Here is a 19,284-nt window from a genome sequence, read left to right as displayed (position 1 = left end):
TGACTTGTGCAATAGTGCGGCAAGTCCAGACACAAATGGACCGATTGTTGGTCCAAGCAACCCACTGTTGTTCGAGTGGCAGCAGTGAGAGTACAAAAGCGGAAAAGAGGGAAGGGTAATTCCAACTCTCAGAAGAAGGCTAAAGTGGCTGCTGTAGTAGCAGAAGATCCACTTGTTGTACTCCCGGAGGTTACAGAAGATTTTGTTTTCCAGCCTGAGCAAGACTCGGACAATGAAATCATCTGGTAGAAAAGTGTCTGTTTGAGTCTATGTTTACTAGTTTTCTTTTATATGGGTTTTTCGGTTTCTATGTTTCTCTTGAATAAATTATGATTGTGTTTCTGCCTATTTGATTGCTGCAAGCACTCTGAGGATGGGTTTAAGACCCGAAACAGCTGGTCTGTCAGTGCTCTACCAAAGTTACATTTGCTACGAAGACACTTCCGAAAAACCACTACTAAGACTACTACACATCATACCTGCTATATTATTGCTTGGGAATAGAACCAAAGGATCTCTGATCTTAGTAGTGCCCGAAGCTATTAGCTATGTTGAAAAGACAAAGAGAAACAAGTCCAGAACCCGCTGTTAAGCAAAGAAGGTTGGAACAGAGGCTCCCCTCCTTACCAGTACATGGAAAAAGACCTATACTAAAGGCAGGACTGTCATGGACGGTCAAAGGAAAGGATGAAGGCGCCCAAGGGTCTTTTCTGTTTGACACCGGTTGTACAGGAGCTATCCTCAACCAGAGTTTTGTCAGGAAACATGGAATTCCCTTAGTGCGGCGGGATCAACCTCTGACAATGTTTGATGCTCAAGGAGATGTCATGATGGGAGGAGGCGAGTATTACACTCACCCGGTCCGCATGACTATGGGAGATCATAAAGAGACACTCCGATGGGAGGTGGCTACACTGGAAGAAGGAATGACCGGTTACCTGCCAATTAGTTGGGCTAGGAAGCATAACCCGGACATCAACTGGGAACTCAACACCATGAGCTGGAGGAGTGACTACTGCAAGCAGAATTGTCTCCCAGCGGCCACCAAGATTGAACTGATCTCTCCATACCAAATGTTGGAAGAAGAAGAGACAGTCTATCAATTGGTTGGTTCAGTATGGCATGATGAGGACGGAGGTGATATTGCTGAGAAAATACACCACCTATACCGGGATTGGGCTGATGTGTTCAGTCAAGAGAAGATTGAGGAAATGCCGCCGCATTCCCATAATGATCTGAAGATCAAACTCTTGCCTGGGACCGCTCCCCCATTTGGCCCGCTATACCCATGCTCCGCTCCAGAGTTGAAGGCCCTCCGAGAGTACCTGGACAAAGAGTTGTCTTCAGGAAAGATCTCTAGATCGAATAGCCCTGCTGCGGCGCCCATACTGTTCATTCCTAAGAAGGATGGGACATTGCGGATTTGTGTGGACTACAGAGGTTTGAACAAGGTCACTGTCAAGGACAAGTACCCGCTGCCTATCATGAGTGAGCTCAGAGACAGGTTGTTCAAGGCCAAGATCTTCACAAAGATAGACCTAAAGAATGGCTTCAATTTGATCAGGATAGCCGAAGGTGATGAGTGGAAAACCGCTTTCAGAACCCGCTATGGACTGTATCAGTACAATGTGATGCCATTTGGCCTATGCAATGCTCCCTCCGCTTTCCAGGCAATGATCAATGATGTGCTAAAGGAACTACTGGATGAAGGAGTAGTTGTCTATATCGATGACATCCTCATCTACTCGGAGACTGAGAAAGAGCATGAGCTATTGGTCAAGAAGGTACTACAGAAGCTTAGGGAAGCTAAGCTCTGTGCCTCGATCAATAAGACATCCTTCCATGTCCGAGAAGTAGAATACCTAGGCTATCATATCTCGGAACAAGGAGTATCTATGTCAGAAGACAAGGTGGAGGCAGTTAAGGAATGGCCGGTCCCTGAGAATATCAAGGCAGTACAGGCATTCCTCGGATTTGCAAACTTCTATCGCCGCTTTATTGAAGGCTTCAGTAAGGTTTGCAAACCACTAACTGACCTCCTGCAAAAAGACAAGAAATGGTATTGGACAGCAGCACATGAGCAGGCCTTTGAAGAACTCAAGAGGCTGTTCACAAGCGCTCCAATCCTCCTTCATTTTGACCCTAGTAGGAGAACGGTGGTCGAGACAGATGCCAGTGATTTTGCCAAGGGAGCGGTGCTCTCTCAGTATGGGGGTGATGGGAAGCTACATCCGGTGGCATTCTATTCTAAGAAGTTCTCCCCTGCTGAGATCAACTATGACATTCATGATAAGGAAATGGGAGCTATTGTAGCCTCTTTCCGGGAATGGGAACACATGCTCAAATCTTGTGAGCAAGAGATCACGGTTTTTACAGACCACAAGAACTTGGAGTACTTTAATTCTACCAAGGTTCTCACTAGGCGGCAAGCTAGATGGTCTGAGGACCTCGCAGGCTACAATTTTAAAGTTGTCTACAGACCGGGAGAAAAGAATGGCAAGACTGATGTGCTATCTAGGCGCTGGGATCACCGCCTTGGAGAAGGAGGTGAAACTCTGCAGCCGGAGCCACAGATCTTTTTTAGGCCAGGTCAATTGGTTTTGGATCCTGCAAAGCTAGCGGCTGTCAGGGTGAATCAATTGCAGAATACATTCTTAGAGCGCCTATACACGGCTGCTAAAGAGGATAGTTTCTGGCAGGAATTGCACCGCTCCCTGGTTGAAAGGAAACCAAATTTGGACCAGAACTTGTCGGTCAAGAACGGTCTCATCTTCTACAAGAATAGATGGTACATACCCAAGGATAAGAAGCTTCAGATGGAAATACTGTCCGATACCCATGACTCTAAGGTGGCTGGTCATTTTGGCCAATTTAAGACACTAGAGCGGGTGAAAAATAACTTCTTTTGGCCCAACATGGATAAGGATGTTGAGGAATATGTCCGGAGCTGTGACAGCTGCCAGAGGAATAAGACCTCAAGACACAAGAAGTTTGGTATGCTCCAACCGTTGGAGATACCCTATCGGCCATGGACTTCCATCTCTATGGACTTCATTGTGGGACTACCGGAATCTAGTGGGTTTACAAAGATCTGGGTAATAGTGGACCGCTTTTCGAAGATGGCACACTACATCCCTCTTCCTACCCTCAATAAAACGGAAGATTTGGCTAAATTGTTCTTGAAGGAAGTTTGGAGACTCCATGGTTTGCCTGATGACATAGTCTCGGACAGAGATAGCAGGTTCATTTCTCACTTTTGGCAATCTCTCATGAGCCTCCTCAATGTGAAGCTGAAGATGTCCACATCTTTCCACCCCCAGACGGACGGTCAAACAGAAAGAGTTAATCAGACCCTGGAACATTACTTGCGGAGTTATTGTTCATATCAACAGGATGACTGGGTAGAACTCTTGCCTTTGGCAGAGTATGCATATAACTCGGCGGTCTCTGAGTCTACCAAAGTATCGGCTTTTTATGCCAACTATGGATATGAACCCAGGACCAACTGGCCGGCCCCAAAGGAAGGAGTAGAATGGAACAATCCAGCAAGCGAGGTCATGATTTCTCAATGGGAATCTATCTGGCAGGCTATGAACGCCAGCTTGGGTAAAGCTAGATTAAGGATGGCCCGGTGGTATGATGCTCATGCCCTGGCGCCACCTGAAATCAAGCCCGGAGATGAAGTTATGTTGGACCGGCGCAATGTGCAAACAAAGCGGCCTTTGGGAAAATTGGATCAGAAGAAGATGGGACCCTTTAAGGTCTTAGAAGCTATTGGTACCCGTGCCTACAAGCTCTCTCTTCCCCCCCAGATGGGAATCCACCCGGTCTTTCATGTCTCTCTCCTAGAACCCTATAGAGCACCGGTAGATCCTGAGAGAAGAGTTCCCCCACCGGAACCCGAAGAGGTTGAGGGAGAACAGAACTGGGTTGTCCGAGAGGTAGCTGATAGCCGGGTCAATAAGAAGAGAAGACGAGTGGAATATCTAGTGCTGTGGGAAGGTTATGAGAACGAGGATGCTACATGGGAACCTTGGGAGCATCTCAAGAAGAGTGCTGAAGAAGCCCTTCGGGATTTCCATATGAGGTATCCTAAGAAACCCAAGGACAAGCGGATTGTTGGGGTGTAGATTATTTCCTTTGGGTTTTCATTTCCTTGCATATCACGGAGTTTTCTTGTCATATAGAATGGTAATAGAATGGTTATAGATCTCGGAGACCAAGATCCTGGAAGAGGGGAGTGGTGTAACGGAGCCATTTCAACTGTCTGGTGTATGAGTACACACAGGGCCCGGTTACATGCTAAGAGTTATTGTTAGAAGCCAGTTGCACGGTGATATGCAAGTACCGGCAGTGTGGTTAGCTACCAGCTGTTAGAGTAACTACATTCCGGGCGCTAGGAAGAGGATCTATTCATGGGAGCAATGACTGACGAGTCTATGCCTCGCCAGTGACTAGAAGACCGGCCAGAGTGAAGCTCTGATTGACCGGTGATCCTCTGTATCCTCGGTGCATTGTAAGTCCGCCGAAGGGCAGGGACTATGCTAGGGAAGTCTACAATAAGCGAAAGCTCTACAGCAATGATTAAGCTTACACCTGAGCGACAGCTCATTCATGCAGGTCCTCGGTTGTGTGGCAACCAAGGCTGCAGGTGTTACAAAGGCTTTGACTAAGGGTGGTTGCCTTGGGTATCGGAAACACCTGCTGACGCTTAGAGAAAAGCGGGGTAGCGGTGGTATTGTTTCCGGTACTGAGGGAAGGCCCACCGGAACTTAGTAAAGGAGTTAGGAGCGGAGAACAGAGGCCTTCGGAGTATAAGTACTCAGGTTCATTCTCGCCCTTGAGTCCGGTTCTCTCCAGTCTTCATCAGAAAGAAAAACCAAGTTCTTATCGGTAGCAGAGCCCTTAAAGATTATTGAGTTCTAGCGATAGTATCTTTGAATAATCTGCAACCTGATTGTCTATCTTGCACGGCCGTCTCTATTCTATCTTATTCTATTTCTCTTAGAAGAGACCCCCGTTACAGAAAACAACAAAAAAAATATGAAAAGAAAAAGGCAGGAAGGGAGAGCGTCCCAACCGGAGAAAAAACAGAAAATTTTGGAGGAACCTATTCATGGTCCTCGACCTATCGTTAATCAGCTCCTTTGTTTTGCGGAAAAATGTTTACCTTGTAAGGTGTTATTGGATACTGGTGCAACTGGTCCTGTTTTGTCTGCTGTTTTTGTTGATAGTTTTGAGGTCCCGAAGGTGAAACGAGACGTCCCGGCCCGGGTATTTGGATTTACGGGAGAAGTTATGAAGGGCACGGGACACGCCTTTACACAACCATTAATTATAATGTCAAGGGGGCATCAAACACAGCTATCATTCGAGATCGCCCCTCTCCCGGTTGGCATCGATGCAATACTACCGAATTGGTGGTTGAAAGAACACAAGCCGGTTATAAGGTCAAACGGGGAAGTCTCCTACGATGGTGAGAACTGTAAGAGTCGATGCTTCACTGACAAGGAACCTCAAATAGAAATGGACGAGGGTGTATTGGACGATCCGGAGGCCCAATTCATCGGTAGCATTTGTCTTTTGGAAGATGAATCGGTTAACCTCCGCGAAACTCTTCCCTCTTGGCTCCATGGGTTCCTTAAAGTCTTCCTACCGTCGGAAGCCGACAAATTACCACCGCATCGATCCTACGACCATGCGATAGATCTTGAACCAGGCAAACAGCCACCATGGGGACCCGTTTACTCCCTATCCGAAGTCGAGCTAAAGGTGCTTCGGGAATACCTGGACAAAATGTTGCGATTGGGAAAAATTAGGCCAAGCAAATCTCCTGCAGGAGCCCCAATCCTATTTGTGAAGAAGAAGGACGGTAGTCTGCGACTTTGCGTTGACTACCGTGGACTTAACCGTGTGTCCATCAAGAACAGGTATCCGTTACCGCTTATGGACGAGCTGCGAGATCGAGTGGCAGGCGCGGTTATCTTCTCGAAGATTGACCTGAAGGAAGGTTATAACCTCATCAGGATCAAAGACGGCGACGAGTGGAAGACAGCCTTTCGTACGCGGTACGGGCATTTTGAGTACCTCGTTATGCCTTTTGGGCTGGCAAATGCGCCGGCGACCTTCCAGAATATGATGAATGATGCGCTGAGGGAATTCCTGGATCAAGGGGTAGTAGTATACCTTGATGACATTCTAATATATAGCAAGTCCCGAGAGGAACACAGGGAGCTGGTCGGCAAAGTACTTAGCAGGCTACAAGAATACAACCTGGTCGCCAACCCGAAGAAATCGTTCTTCGAGCTCACCGAAATCGAGTTCCTCGGATACATCCTTGCCCCAGCAGGCGTCACCATGGCACTGGATAAGGTTATGTCTGTTACGAATTGGCAAGCCCCGCGCAGCGTTAAGGAAGTACAGATCTTCATGGGCTTTGCCAACTTCTACAGAAGGTTTATCCACAATTTCTCCGGGGTCTGTAAACCCATTACCGATTGTCTCAGGGGTGATGCTAAGAACTTTGTCTGGTCTATGACGGCCCAAGCAGCCTTCGAAAAACTCAAAACCCTGTTTACGTCTGCGCCGATCTTGGTACACTTCTCTCCAGATCGCCAGACTATCGTGGAAACGGACGCAAGTGATTTTGCTATCGCCGCAATTTTATCCCAGGTTATTGACGGAAAGACTCACCCTGTTGCCTTCTATTCTCGAAAACTTAACCCAGCGGAACTCAACTACGACGTCTGGGATAAGGAGATGTTGGGAATTGTGTCAGCCTTCAAGCAATGGCGTCACTACCTCGAAGGACCTAGCCGAACGGTTCTCGTATATACGGATCACAAGAACTTGGAATATTTTTCAACAACCAAGGTTCTTAACCGACGACAGGCAAGGTGGGCTGAATCTTTGGCGGAATTTGACTTCAAGATTATTTACCGCCCGGGAACCAAAAATGGGAAGGCAGATGCACTATCGCGACGGCCGGAGTACCGTCCTGAAGGGGGAGGCACGCTTGGGAAACAGCCGATAGACAAGTTCTTTAAGCCCGGACAGTTGGCGGAGGAAGAGTTTGTGGTATCAGCGGTGTCACTTGCCTCCAAGGGGGTGATTGACTGGTCTAAGAATTTCCTGGATCACGTCAGGCAGGCGGCATCGGGAGACCCGACATGGGTAGGATTGAAAGAGAGAGTTGAGCAGGGAGAGAAGCTGGGGGAAATGAAGGATATCGCTGAGAAAGACGGGCTACTCTTCTATAAGAATCGACTCTACATTCCGGCAGACGACCGTATCAAGATCCGAATCGCACAGGCAGAACACGATTCGAAAGTGGCAGGACACTTTGGACAAGACAAAACTTTGGAACTCATCACGCGTAACTTCTACTGGCCAAAAATGAACGAGTGGATTGATGATTACGTTCGGTCATGTGACGAGTGCCAGCGCAACAAACCCAGCCGCCATAAGAAGTACGGTGCGCTTCTACCATTGTCCACACCACATTCCGTCTGGCAATCGATATCAATGGACTTCGTCGTGCAGTTACCGGAATCGAAGGGATACAACCAAATTTGGGTAGTAGTCGATAGGTTCTCGAAGATGTCGCACTTCATTCCCCTAGTAGCAGAAACGACCGCGCAGGATTTAGCGAAGATATTCCTCGGTCAAATCTGGCGACTCCATGGGCTGCCTCTTGATATAGTTTCCGACAGGGACGCCAAGTTTACTTCAAGCTTTTGGGCATCCCTTATGGAATTATTGGACGTGAGGATAAGAATGAGTACGGCTTTCCACCCTCAGACCGATGGGCAAACAGAGCGAGTCAACCAAACCCTCGAGCATTACTTACGAGCGTTCTGCAACTACGAGCAAGATGATTGGGCAGAGCTACTCCCGTTGGCGGAGTATGCTTACAACAACTCGGTTACCACCGCCACGGGTCAATCTCCGTTTTATACCAATTACGGTTATAACCCAAGAACCAACTGGCCAACAGAAGCCGAAGTGGTCAACCCAACTAGTGACCTGTACGCTCACTTCATCCGAGGGGTTCATGATTCTGCTCTCGCTCGCTTAACAGACACCAGGGAGAAGATGGGGAAATACTATGATCGAAAAAGGGACGAACCGCCTAACTTCAAGGTGGGAGACATGGTTATGCTCAATGCGACCAATATCAAGACACGTCGCTCCACCAAGAAACTCGATCACAAGAAACTCGGCCCGTTCAAAATCATCCGACTAGCCGGGAAACGAGCCTGCGAACTGGAACTGCCGCCACAAGTCAAAATCCATAATGTGTTCCATATTGAACTCTTGGAACGGTATCGACAGAGCAGTATCCCAGGTCGAGAACAACGTCCCCCAACTCCCGAAGAGGTCGATAAGGAAGGAGAGGTGCTGTACGAAGTGGAAAGTATCGTGGGGAGCCGGAAAAGCAGAAGAGGATTAGTGGAATACCTGGTGAAATGGCGGGGCTATTCGATGAGTGACTGTACGTATCAAGTCATGGACGCTATGAATGAGGAAGTACTTGACCTTGTCCGCGACTTCCATCGAAGGAACCCCAAGGCCGTGAAGGACCAACGCCTGAGACTATAGAGGTACCCTACGGGGCTAAGTCCTTCCCCTCCACAGACACCGCGGGTGATATGTGGAGCAGGTTTACTGGAACCATAGTCTGTCAGAAGATGTCCCGAGACGTGACACCCTAGAAGGGGGGTAAGCTGTTACGGGCATGCCAAGCATTTACGGGAGTGAGAGAAAGGCTAGTAGATACCCCAATACCCTCTGTACGCTAATATCAACTCTTGACCACACTCGCGGAGTGTGGTGCGACCAAATTACGACCAAAAAACCCAGAGTCATAAAAAACACGTTTTCGACCCCAATAATAACCCCCGGAGCGTCAAACCGCCGGAGGGGAGTGTTTTGGTACCGGTGGATATATGAGGGACAGCTGGAATCAATCGGATCGAAGATCGGACCGCTCGGAGCGAATCGGCGCAAGCTGCCAGCCGACCGAGTACCTATCGGCGGTACCTGTGGGCATGAGAGGACTCTGCTATGTGGGAAAGCGATGTGGGAAGAGGCCTGAGTAGGTAGCCTTGCCGTCCGAGACCTCCGAATAGCCGACGCTGACGATTATCCACCAGACGGCCGATGGAGAAGAAACATCGACAGGGAAACGTGCATTAGAGTGGATAAATAGGTTGAGGGGTTTCAGCGGATTTAGGAGTTTGGGTTACGGACTTAGGAGTTAAATGTTCTTGGTTGTTTTTCAGGGTCTCGGGCATGCCCCGAGTGTATTCTGTATTATTAGTAGACTGGGTCCTCGAGACATAAGCGAGGGATATAAATACTGTGTCATTCACTGACTAGCCAAACCATCATCGGCGAAATCAGAGTCTTAACAATATAAATCATTGATACGCGAGTTACAACTTTATTTTGACTATACTTTTGAAAATACTTTACTCTATCGTGACTTCGAACTCTACCTGAACTATTACGTCGAAGACGGTCGAATTCTATACGCTAACTCTAGTGAATCTTTGTTGATAACGTAGCTCGCGGGGCCCGTATCGGATCAAGGAGAATCATACTCGACGTTGACTGAAGAGACCTTGGAGACTTCTACCTTTGTAGCTGTTAGCCGAACTCTGAGCTCTGCGTAGTGTACTCTTGTGGTCTGGTACGCATCCCTCACAGTACTCCCGAAGCACCTTCAGTTCGACTTCGGATAGGGAGTAGACGGGTCCCCATGGTGGCTGCTTTTCTGGCTCGAGATCTATCGCGTGGTCGTAAGATCGATGCGGTGGTAATTTGTCTGCTTCCGATGGTAGGAAGACTTTAAGGAACCCATGGAGCCAAGAGGGAAGAGTTTCGCGGAGGTTGACCGATTCATCTTCCAGAAGACAAATACTACCGATGAATTGGGCCTCCGGATCGTCTAGTACACCCTCGTCCATTTCTATTTGAGGTTCCTTGTCAGTGAAGCATCGACTCTTACAGTTCTCGCCATCGTAGGAAACTTCCCCATTTGCCCCTAGTACCGGCTTATGTTCTTTCAACCACCAGTTCGGTAGTATCGCATCGATGCCAAGTGGGAGAGGGGCGATCTCGAATGACAACTGTGTTTGATGCCCCCTTGACATTATAATTAATGGTTGTGTAAAGGCGTGTCCCGTGCCCTTCATAACTTCTCCCGTAAATCCAAATACCCGGGCCGGGACGTCTCGTTTCACCTTCGGGACCTCAAAACTATCAACAAAAACAGCAGACAAAACAGGACCAGTTGCACCAGTATCCAACAACACCTTACAAGGTAAACATTTTTCCGCAAAACAAAGGAACTGATTAACGATAGGTCGAGGACCATGAATAGGTTCCTCCAAAATTTTCTGTTTTTTCTCCGGTTAGGACGCTCTCCCTTCCTGCCTTTTTCTTTTCATATTTTTTTTGTTGTTTTCCGTCAGTGATAACATAGCAATCTGGGGATACTCCTGACCTGACTCATCAGAGTCCCCTTTTAAAAATCCTCGTCGAAATCCATCTCAGATTCCGATCCGCGTTCTCGCACAAACGCTTGCCCACTGGTGTACTCCGCGGCAGCCGTCGCAGCTGGCTTCTTAGCACGGTGCCTCATTCGCTTTCTCTGAGGTTGGGGTTCTGGTGGTTCCATATCGTGGTCGCCATCGTCATCGCGGGTACGCTTTCGGGAGAAAGAGGAGATAGATGCACTGCTGTTAGCATCTGAACGACACCACTTCCAAAGATGACCCTTTCGGCCACATCGCACACAGGCTCCATCGGTCTTTCGCTGTTCTCGGACCGGCTGTGGAACTCCTTTGGTGGCTTCGTCGTAGTCGTGGTATATTGGCTTATTCCCCGACTTGTTCTTGCTGGTGCTCTTCTTATCTTGTCCTTTTTCCTTCTCCTCGGTCTGAGCCCTCCCCTTGATCTTAAACCCCTTCTCCTTCTGCCGCGAGTTCCCACCATTGTTGGACTCCCTTCCTCTCGACTCCCCTTTCCCCAACATCCTCATCTGTTCTTGATAAGCCTCGTGAGCCTTGCCGGCTCGTTCCAACTGTTGGATGTACTCGGAGTCGTCATCGGTTGGATCGAAGCGTGAGTGGCGCTCCCGGATTTCATTTGGTAGCCCTTGGAGCAGGGCGGCGCGATAGGATGCTCCTTTCATCTGAGCATGCTGGTTCATGATCTCCATTCTCGTCAGGTAGTCTCCGATGTTAGCAGAGTACTTAAACTGCTGCATCTTCATCGCGTTCTCCATAGCCTCCTGAGTGCTTAAGAAGCGTTTCCTAATCTCCTGACGGAAACGAGTCCAAGTAGCGTAGTCCGCGGCTGCCGGTCCTAGCATTTTGGTCTCGATGTATTCCATGAACCACTCCTTTGCCAACCCACACGTATACGTTCCAGCGAACAGTACCTTGTTCTTGTCCGTTCGGAACTTCTTGGGTTTCTGCTCGAAGTAGATCTCGCACTCCATGAGCCAATGCCGCAGGTTATGCTTCCTGGCATTATCGAACTCAAAGGGTATTTTGGCGAGCGAATCTACCATATCCTCGTCTTCGGGCGGCGCCGAATTCCGGTTCCCGCCTCGGTTCACTCTCCAGTTCTTTCGACCGTACGACCATTCACTGTTGTCGTCGTCATCGTCGTCGGAAGGTTCTGGGTCTCCCCCAACGTTTCCTCTTGGTGGGTTTTGTGGAGGTTGCTTTCCACCATTCCCGCCAACTGGAGCAGCTCCCACCGGTCCTCTGCCACTATTGCCCTGCACTGGGCCGGCATCCTCCGGTCGCCTGCCTCCATTTCCTCCTACGGGACCAGCGTTTCCTCCTACTGGGCCAGTATTTTCGGGTTTCTTGCCATTACCAACAGGAACCGTTCGGGGCGCATTAGGGTCTAAAGGAGCACTTGCCACAGAAGGTGCTACTGACAGATGTTGTCGCAGTAGTTCCTCCATCTCGGCTATCCGTTGGTTTCTTTCCGCATCGGACCGCTTGAATTCCGCAAACCAAGCTCGTTGCTCCCCTTTTTCCTGCTCCCGCTCTTCTCTCACGATCCTCAGTTGTCGCTCCGCCTCCTGTAACTGATTCTGGGTTTGCAGATGGCTTTGCTCCAGAACCTTGTGGTCGGCGGCTCGTGCAGCTTCGTGTGCTTGTTGGACACTGGAGACGAGCTCAAAGAGCGATTCCAGATGTTGTTTTTGGGCAATGGCTTCTTGCCGTACCTTCTTGTCCAGGATTTGTCCACTCCCTTGGACTTGCTCCTGGAGATTTTGTAGCTGCTGCCAAACGGCCTGTCCAGCTGCACCAAGATACCTCATTTGAGCCTCATGGGTATCCAAAAACTCCTGCATATTCCTCACAAACTGGGCTTGAGCAGAGCGTTTACTCGATTGCCTAGTTGTTGTAGAGGGTCCTCCCGTAAGTAGGGGGTCTGGGCTAGCAGCCCTTGATATCACCATAGAATCTTCTCCTCCGGCCTCCTCAGTTACGGCCGAGGTATCTATGAAGTAATTATCCCGTCGGGTAGTCATTGTGATAGGGGATAACGATGATAGTTCTTTTCTTTGAGGTGACTTCGTTACTCCAAGTGAACTTGTGAGTAACAATATACTGTGAGGGATGCGTACCAGACCACCAGAGTACACTACGCGGAGCTCAGAGTTCGGCTAACAGCTACAAAGGTAGAAGTCTCCAAGGTCTCTTCAGTCAACGTCGAGTATGATTCTCCTTGATCCGATACGGGCCCCGCGAGCTACGTTATCAACAAAGATTCACTAGAGTTAGCGTGTGATGTTCGACCGTCTTCGACGTAATAGTTCAGGTAGAGTTCGAAGTCACGATAGAATAAAGTATTTCCAAAAGTATAGTCAAATAAAGTTGTAACTCGCGTATCAACGATTTATATTGTTAAGACTCTGATTTCGCCGATGATGGTTTGGCTAGTCAGTGAATGACACAGTATTTATATCCCTCGCTTATGCCTCGAGGACCCAGTCTACTAATAATACAGAATACACTTGGGGCATGCCCGAGACCCTGAAAAATAACCAAGAACATTTAACTCCTAAGTCCGTAACCCAAACTCCTAAAGCCGCTGAAACCCCTCAACCTATTTACCCACTCTAATGCACGTTTCCCTGTCGATGTTTCTTAACCATCGGCCGTCTGGTGGATAATCGTCAGCGTCGGCTATTCGGAGGTCTCGGACAGCAAGGCTACCTACTCAGGCCTCTTCCCACATCGCTTTCCCACATAGCAGAGTCCTCTCATGCCCACAGGTACCGCCGATAGGTACTCGGTCGGCTGGCAGCTTGCGCCGATTCGCTCCGAGCGGTCCAATCTTCGATCCGATTGATTCCAGCTGTCCCTCATATATCCACCGGTACCAAAACACTCCCCTCCGGCGGTTTGACGCTCCGGGGGTTATTATTGGGGTCAAAAACGTGTTTTTTAACTAGGAAAACCGCAACTCCGCATTTGGTCGCATGTTGATCGCACCGTACCTCGTAGGTGCGAACCGGAGTTGATAGTGGTGTTGCCATTAGTAAAAAGGGTATAGGGATATCTACTAGCCTTTCTCTCACTCCCGTAAATGCTTGGCATGCCCGTAACAGGTACCAGGCAAGAGTTTGATCTTCAGATCATTATGGGAATGCGGCGGTATTTCCTCAATCCTCTCTTGACTGAACACATCAGCCCATTCCCGGTATAGGTGGTGTATTTTCTCAGCAATATCACCTCCGTCCTCATCATGCTGTAACGGAGCTATTTCAACTGTCTGATGTATGAGTACACACAGGGCCCGGTTACATGCTGAGAGTTATTGTTAGAAGCCAGTTGCACGGTGATATGCAAGTACCGGCAGTGTGGTTAGCTACCAGCTGTTAGAGTAACTACATTCCGGGCGCTAGGAAGGGGATCTATTCATGGGAGCAATGACTGACGAGTCTATGCCTCGCCAGTGTCTAGAAGACCGGCCAGAGTGAAGCTCTGATTGTCCGGTGATCCACTGTATCCTCTGAGCATTGTAAGTCCGCCCAAGGGCAGGGACTATGCTAGGGAAGTCTACAATAAGCGAAAGCTCTACAGCAATGATTAAGCTTACACCTGAGCGGCAGCTCATTCATGCAGGTCCTCGGTTGTGTGGCAACCAAGGCTGCAGGTGTTACAAAGGCTTTGACTAAGGGTGGTTGTGTAACGGGGGTCCTTTCTAAGTGAAATAGATTTGTATAGAATAGAGACGGCCGTGCAAGATAGACAATCAGGTTGCAGATTATTCAAAGATTTTATCGCTAGAACTCAATAATCTTTAAGGACTCTGCTACCGATAAGAACTTGGTTTTTCTTTCTGATGAAGACTGGAGAGAACAGGACTGAAGGGCGAGAATGAACCTGAGTACTTATACTCCGAAGGCCTCTGTTCTCTGCTCCTAACTTCCTTTTCTAAGTTCCGGTGGGCCTTCCCTTAGTACCGGAAACAATACCACCGCTACCCCGCTTTTCTCTAAGCGTCAGCAGTTGTTTCCGATACCCAAGGCAACCACCCTTAGTCAAAGCCTTTGTAACACCTGCAGCCTTGGTTGCCACACAACCGAGGACCTGCATGAATGAGCTGCCACTCAGGTGTAAGCTTAATCATTGCTGTAGAGCTTTCGCTTATTGTAGACTTCCCTAGCATAGTCCCTGCCCTTCGGCGGACTTACAATGCTCTCAGGATATAGAGGATCACCGGGCAATCAGAGCTTCACTCTGGCCGGTCTTCTAGTCACTGGCGAGGCATAGACTCGTCAGTCATTGCTCCCATGAATAGATCCTCTTCCTAGTGCCCGGAATGTAGTTACTCTAACAGCTGGTAGCTAACCACACTGCCGGTACTTGCATGACACCGTGCAACTGGCTTCTAACAATAACTCTCAGCATGTAACCGGGCCCTGTGTGTACTCATACACCAGACAGTTGAAATGGCTCCGTTACACCACTCCCCTCTTCCAGGATCTTGGTCTCCGAGATCTATAACCATTCTATTACCATTCATTCTATATGACAAGAAACTCCATGATATGCAAGGAAATGAAAACCCAAGAGGAAATAATCTACACCCCAACAATCCGCTTGTCCTTGGGTTTCTTAGGATACCTCATATGGAAATCCCGAAGGGCTTCTTCAGCACTCTTCTTGAGATGCTCCCAAGGTTCCCATGTAGCATCCTCGTTTTCATAACCTTCCCACAGCACTAGGTATTCCACTCGTCTCCTTTTCTTATTGACCCGGCTATCGGCTATCTCTCGGACAACCCAGTTCTGTTCTCCTTCAATCTCTTCGGGCTCCGGTACAGGAACTCTTCTCTCAGGATCTACCGGTGCTCGGTAAGGTTCCAGAAGAGAGACATGAAAGACCGGGTGGATTCCCATTTGGGGGGGAAGAGAGAGCTTGTAGGCACGGGTACCAATAGCTTCTAAGACCTTAAATGGTCCCATCTTCTTCTGATCCAGTTTTCCCAAAGGCCGCTTTGTTTGCACATTGCGCCGGTCCAACATAACTTCATCTCCGGGCTTGATTTCAGGCGGTGCCAGGGCATGAGCATCATACCACCGGGCCATCCTTAATCTAGCTTTACCCAAGCTGGCGTTCATAGCCTGCCAGATAGATTCCCATTGAGATATCATGACCTCGCTCGCTGGATTGTTCCATTCTACTCCTTCCTTTGGGGCCGGCCAGTTGGTCCTGGGTTCATATCCATAGTTGGCATAAAAAGCCGATACTTTGGTAGACTCAGAGACCGCCGAGTTATAAGCATACTCTGCCAAAGGCAAGAGTTCTGCCCAGTCATCCTGTTGATATGAACAATAACTCCGCAAGTAATGTTCCAGGGTCTGATTAACTCTTTCTGTTTGACCGTCCGTTTGGGGGTGGAAAGATGTGGACATCTTCAGCTTCACATTGAGGAGGTTCATGAGAGATTGCCAAAAGTGAGAGATGAACCTGCTATCTCTGTCCGAGACTATGTCATCAGGTAAACCATGGAGTCTCCAAACTTCCTTCAAGAACAATTTAGCCAAATCTTCCGTTTTATTGAGGGTAGGAAGAGGGATGTAGTGTGCCATCTTCGAAAAGCGGTCCACTATTACCCAGATCTTTGTAAACCCACTAGATTCCGGTAGTCCCACAATGAAGTCCATAGAGATGGAAGTCCATGGCCGATAGGGTATCTCCAACGGTTGGAGCATACCAAACTTCTTGTGTCTTGAGGTCTTATTCCTCTGGCAGCTGTCACAGCTCCGGACATATTCCTCAACATCCTTATCCATGTTGGGCCAAAAGAAGTTATTTTTCACCCGCTCTAGTGTCTTAAATTGGCCAAAATGACCAGCCACCTTAGAGTCATGGGTATCGGACAGTATTTCCCTCTGAAGCTTCTTGTCTTTGGGTATGTACCATCTATTCTTGTAGAAGATGAGACCGTTCTTGACCGACAAGTTCTGGTCCAAATTTGGTTTCCTTTCAACCAGGGAGCGGTGCAATTCCTGCCAGAAACTATCCTCTTTAGCAGCCGTGTATAGGCGCTCTAAGAATGTATTCTGCAACTGATTCACCCTGACAGCCGCTAGCTTTGCAGGATCCAAAACCAATTGACCTGGCCTAAAAAAGGTCTGTGGCTCCGGCTGCAGAGTTTCACCTCCCTCTCCAAGGCGGTGATCCCAGCGCCTAGATAGCACATCAGTCTTGCCATTCTTTTCTCCCGGTCTGTAGACAACTTTGAAATTGTAGCCTGCGAGGTCTTCAGACCATCTAGCTTGCCGCCTAGTGAGAACCTTGGTAGAATTAAAGTACTCCAAGTTCTTGTGGTCTGTAAAAACCGTGATCTCTTGCTCACAAGATTTGAGCATGTGTTCCCATTCCCGGAAAGAGGCTACAATAGCTCCCATTTCCTTATCATGAATGTCATAGTTGATCTCAGCAGGGGAGAACTTCTTAGAATAGAATGCCACCGGATGTAGCTTCCCATCATCCCCATACTGAGAGAGCACCGCTCCCTTGGCAAAATCACTGGCATCTGTCTCGACCACCGTTCTCCTACTAGGGTCAAAATGAAGGAGGATTGGAGCGCTTGTGAACAGCCTCTTGAGTTCTTCAAAGGCCTGCTCATGTGCTGCCGTCCAATACCATTTCTTGTCCTTTTGCAGGAGGTCAGTTAATGGTTTGCAAACTTTACTGAAGCCTTCAATAAAGCGGCGATAGAAGTTTGCAAATCCGAGGAATGCCTGTACTGCCTTGATATTTTCAGGGACCGGCCATTCCTTAACTGCCTCTACCTTGTCTTCTGACATTGATACTCCTTCTTCCGAGATGTGATAGCCTAGATATTCTACTTCTCGGACATGGAATGAGGTCTTACTGATCGAGGCACAGAGCTTAGCTTCCCTAAGCTTCTGTAGTACCTTCTTGACCAATAGTTCATGCTCTTTCTCAGTCTCCGAGTAGATGAGGATGTCATCAATGTAGACAACTACTCCTTCATCCAGTAGTTCCTTTAGCACATCATTGATCATTGCCTGGAAAGCGGAGGGAGCATTGCATAGACCAAATGGCATCACATTATACTGATACAGTCCATAGCGGGTTCTAAAAGCGGTTTTCCACTCATCACCTTCGGCTATCCTGATCAAATTGAAGCCGTTCTTCAGGTCTATCTTTGTGAAGATCTTGGCCTTGAACAACCTGTCTCTGAGCTCACTCATGATAGGCAGTGGGTACTTGTCCTTGACAGTGACCTTGTTCAATCCTCTGTAGTCCACACAAATCCGCAATGTCCCATCCTTCTTAGGAATGAACAGTATGGGTGCCGCAGCAGGGCTGTTAGATCTAGAGATCTTTCCTGAAGACAATTCTTTGTCCAGGTACTCTCGGAGCGCCTTCAATTCTGGAGCGGAACATGGGTATAGCGGGCCAAATGGGGGAGCGGTGCCAGGCAAGAGTTTGATCTTCAAATCATTATGGGAATGCGGCGGCATTTCCTCAATTCTCTCTTGACTGAACACATCAGCCCAATCCCGGTATAGGTGGTGTATTTTCTCAGCAATATCACCTCCGTCCTCATCATGCCATACTGAACCAACCAATTGATAGACTGTCTCTTCTTCTTCCAACATTTGGTATGGAGAGATCAGTTCAATCTTGGTGGCTGCTGGGAGACAATTCTGCTTGCAGTAGTCACTCCTCCAGCTCATGGTGTTGAGTTCCCAGTTGATGTCCGGGTTATGCTTCCTGGCCCAACTAATTGGCAGGTAACCGGTCATTCCTTCTTCCAGTGTGGCCACTTCCCATCGGAGTGTCTCCTTATGATCTCCCATAATCATGCGGACCGGGTGAGTGTAATACTCGCCTCCTCCCATCATGACATCTCCTTGAGCATCAAACATTGTCAGAGGTTGATCCCGCCGCACTAAGGGAATTCCATGCTTCCTGACAAAACTCTGGTTGAGGATTGCTCCTGTACAACCGGTGTCAAACAGGAAAGACCCTTGGGCGCCTTTATCCTTTCCTTTGACCGTCCATGACAGTCCTGCCTTCAGTATAGGTCTTTTTCCATGTACTGGTAAAGAAGGAAGCCTCTGTTCCAACTTTCTTTGCTTAACAGCGGGTTCTGAACTGGTTTCTCTTTGTCTTTTCAACATAGCTAATAGCTTCGGGCACTACTAAGATCAGAGATCCTTTGGTTCTATTCCCAAGCAATAATATAGTAGATATATTGTGTAGTAGTCTTTTTAGCAGCGGTTTGGAAGTGTCTTGGTAGCAAATATAACTTTGGTAGAGCACTGACAGACCAGCTGTTTCGGGTCTTAAACCCATCCTCAGAGTGCTTGGAGCAATCAAATAGGCGGAAACACAATCATAATTTATTCAAGAAAAGCATAGAAACCAGAAAAACCCATATAAAGGAAAACTAGTAAACATAGACTAAAACAGACACTTTTTCTACCAGATGATTTCATTGTCCGAGTCTTGCTCAGGCTGAAAAACAAAATCTTCTGTAGCCTCCGGGAGTACAACAAGTGGATCTTCTGCTACTACAGCAGCCACTTTAGCCTTCTTCTGAGAGTTGGACTTGCCATTCCCTCTTTTCCGCTTTTGTACTCTCACTGCTGCCACTCGGACAACAGTAGGTTCCTTGGACCAACAATCGGTCCATTTGTGTCTGGACTTGCCGCACTATTGCACAAGTCAGTCTATGCACTCTACCAATAGGGAGTAC

General features: G+C 48.3%; 4 protein-coding genes across 4 annotated transcripts; 2 read left to right on the top strand and 2 right to left on the bottom strand.

Moving 5' to 3' along the window:
• Window positions 1–548: 548 nt before the first annotated feature.
• H6S33_002031 (uncharacterized protein) lies at window positions 549–4,130 on the top strand (the record flags this gene model as incomplete). Its single annotated transcript, XM_044833374.1, has 1 exon — window positions 549–4,130. One exon carries the CDS (start codon window positions 549–551, stop codon window positions 4,128–4,130), a length of 3,582 nt encoding a protein of 1,193 aa, XP_044693174.1.
• Window positions 4,131–5,043: 913 nt separating this feature from the next.
• On the top strand, window positions 5,044–8,601 carry H6S33_002030 (uncharacterized protein; the record flags this gene model as incomplete). The annotated part of the gene is made up of 1 exon (XM_044833373.1): window positions 5,044–8,601. One exon carries the CDS (start codon window positions 5,044–5,046, stop codon window positions 8,599–8,601), a length of 3,558 nt encoding a protein of 1,185 aa, XP_044693173.1.
• Window positions 8,602–9,589: 988 nt separating this feature from the next.
• H6S33_002029 (uncharacterized protein) lies at window positions 9,590–12,562 on the bottom strand (the record flags this gene model as incomplete). The annotated part of the gene is made up of 3 exons (XM_044833372.1): window positions 9,590–9,640; window positions 9,699–10,403; window positions 10,583–12,562. 3 exons carry the CDS (start codon window positions 12,560–12,562, stop codon window positions 9,590–9,592), a joined length of 2,736 nt encoding a protein of 911 aa, XP_044693172.1.
• Window positions 12,563–15,124: 2,562 nt separating this feature from the next.
• Window positions 15,125–18,706, bottom strand: H6S33_002028 (uncharacterized protein; the record flags this gene model as incomplete). The annotated part of the gene is made up of 1 exon (XM_044833371.1): window positions 15,125–18,706. The coding sequence occupies one exon, from the start codon at window positions 18,704–18,706 to the stop codon at window positions 15,125–15,127; it is 3,582 nt and encodes a 1,193-aa protein (XP_044693171.1).
• Window positions 18,707–19,284: the final 578 nt, after the last annotated feature.

The sequence above is a fragment of the Morchella sextelata genome (assembly GCF_020137385.1).
Source record: "Morchella sextelata strain SCLS chromosome Unknown scls_12, whole genome shotgun sequence".
Lineage (NCBI taxonomy): Eukaryota > Fungi > Ascomycota > Pezizomycetes > Pezizales > Morchellaceae > Morchella > Morchella sextelata.
The sequence above is the reverse complement of the archived record's forward strand: the minus strand, read 5'-3'. Positions and strand labels throughout refer to the sequence as shown.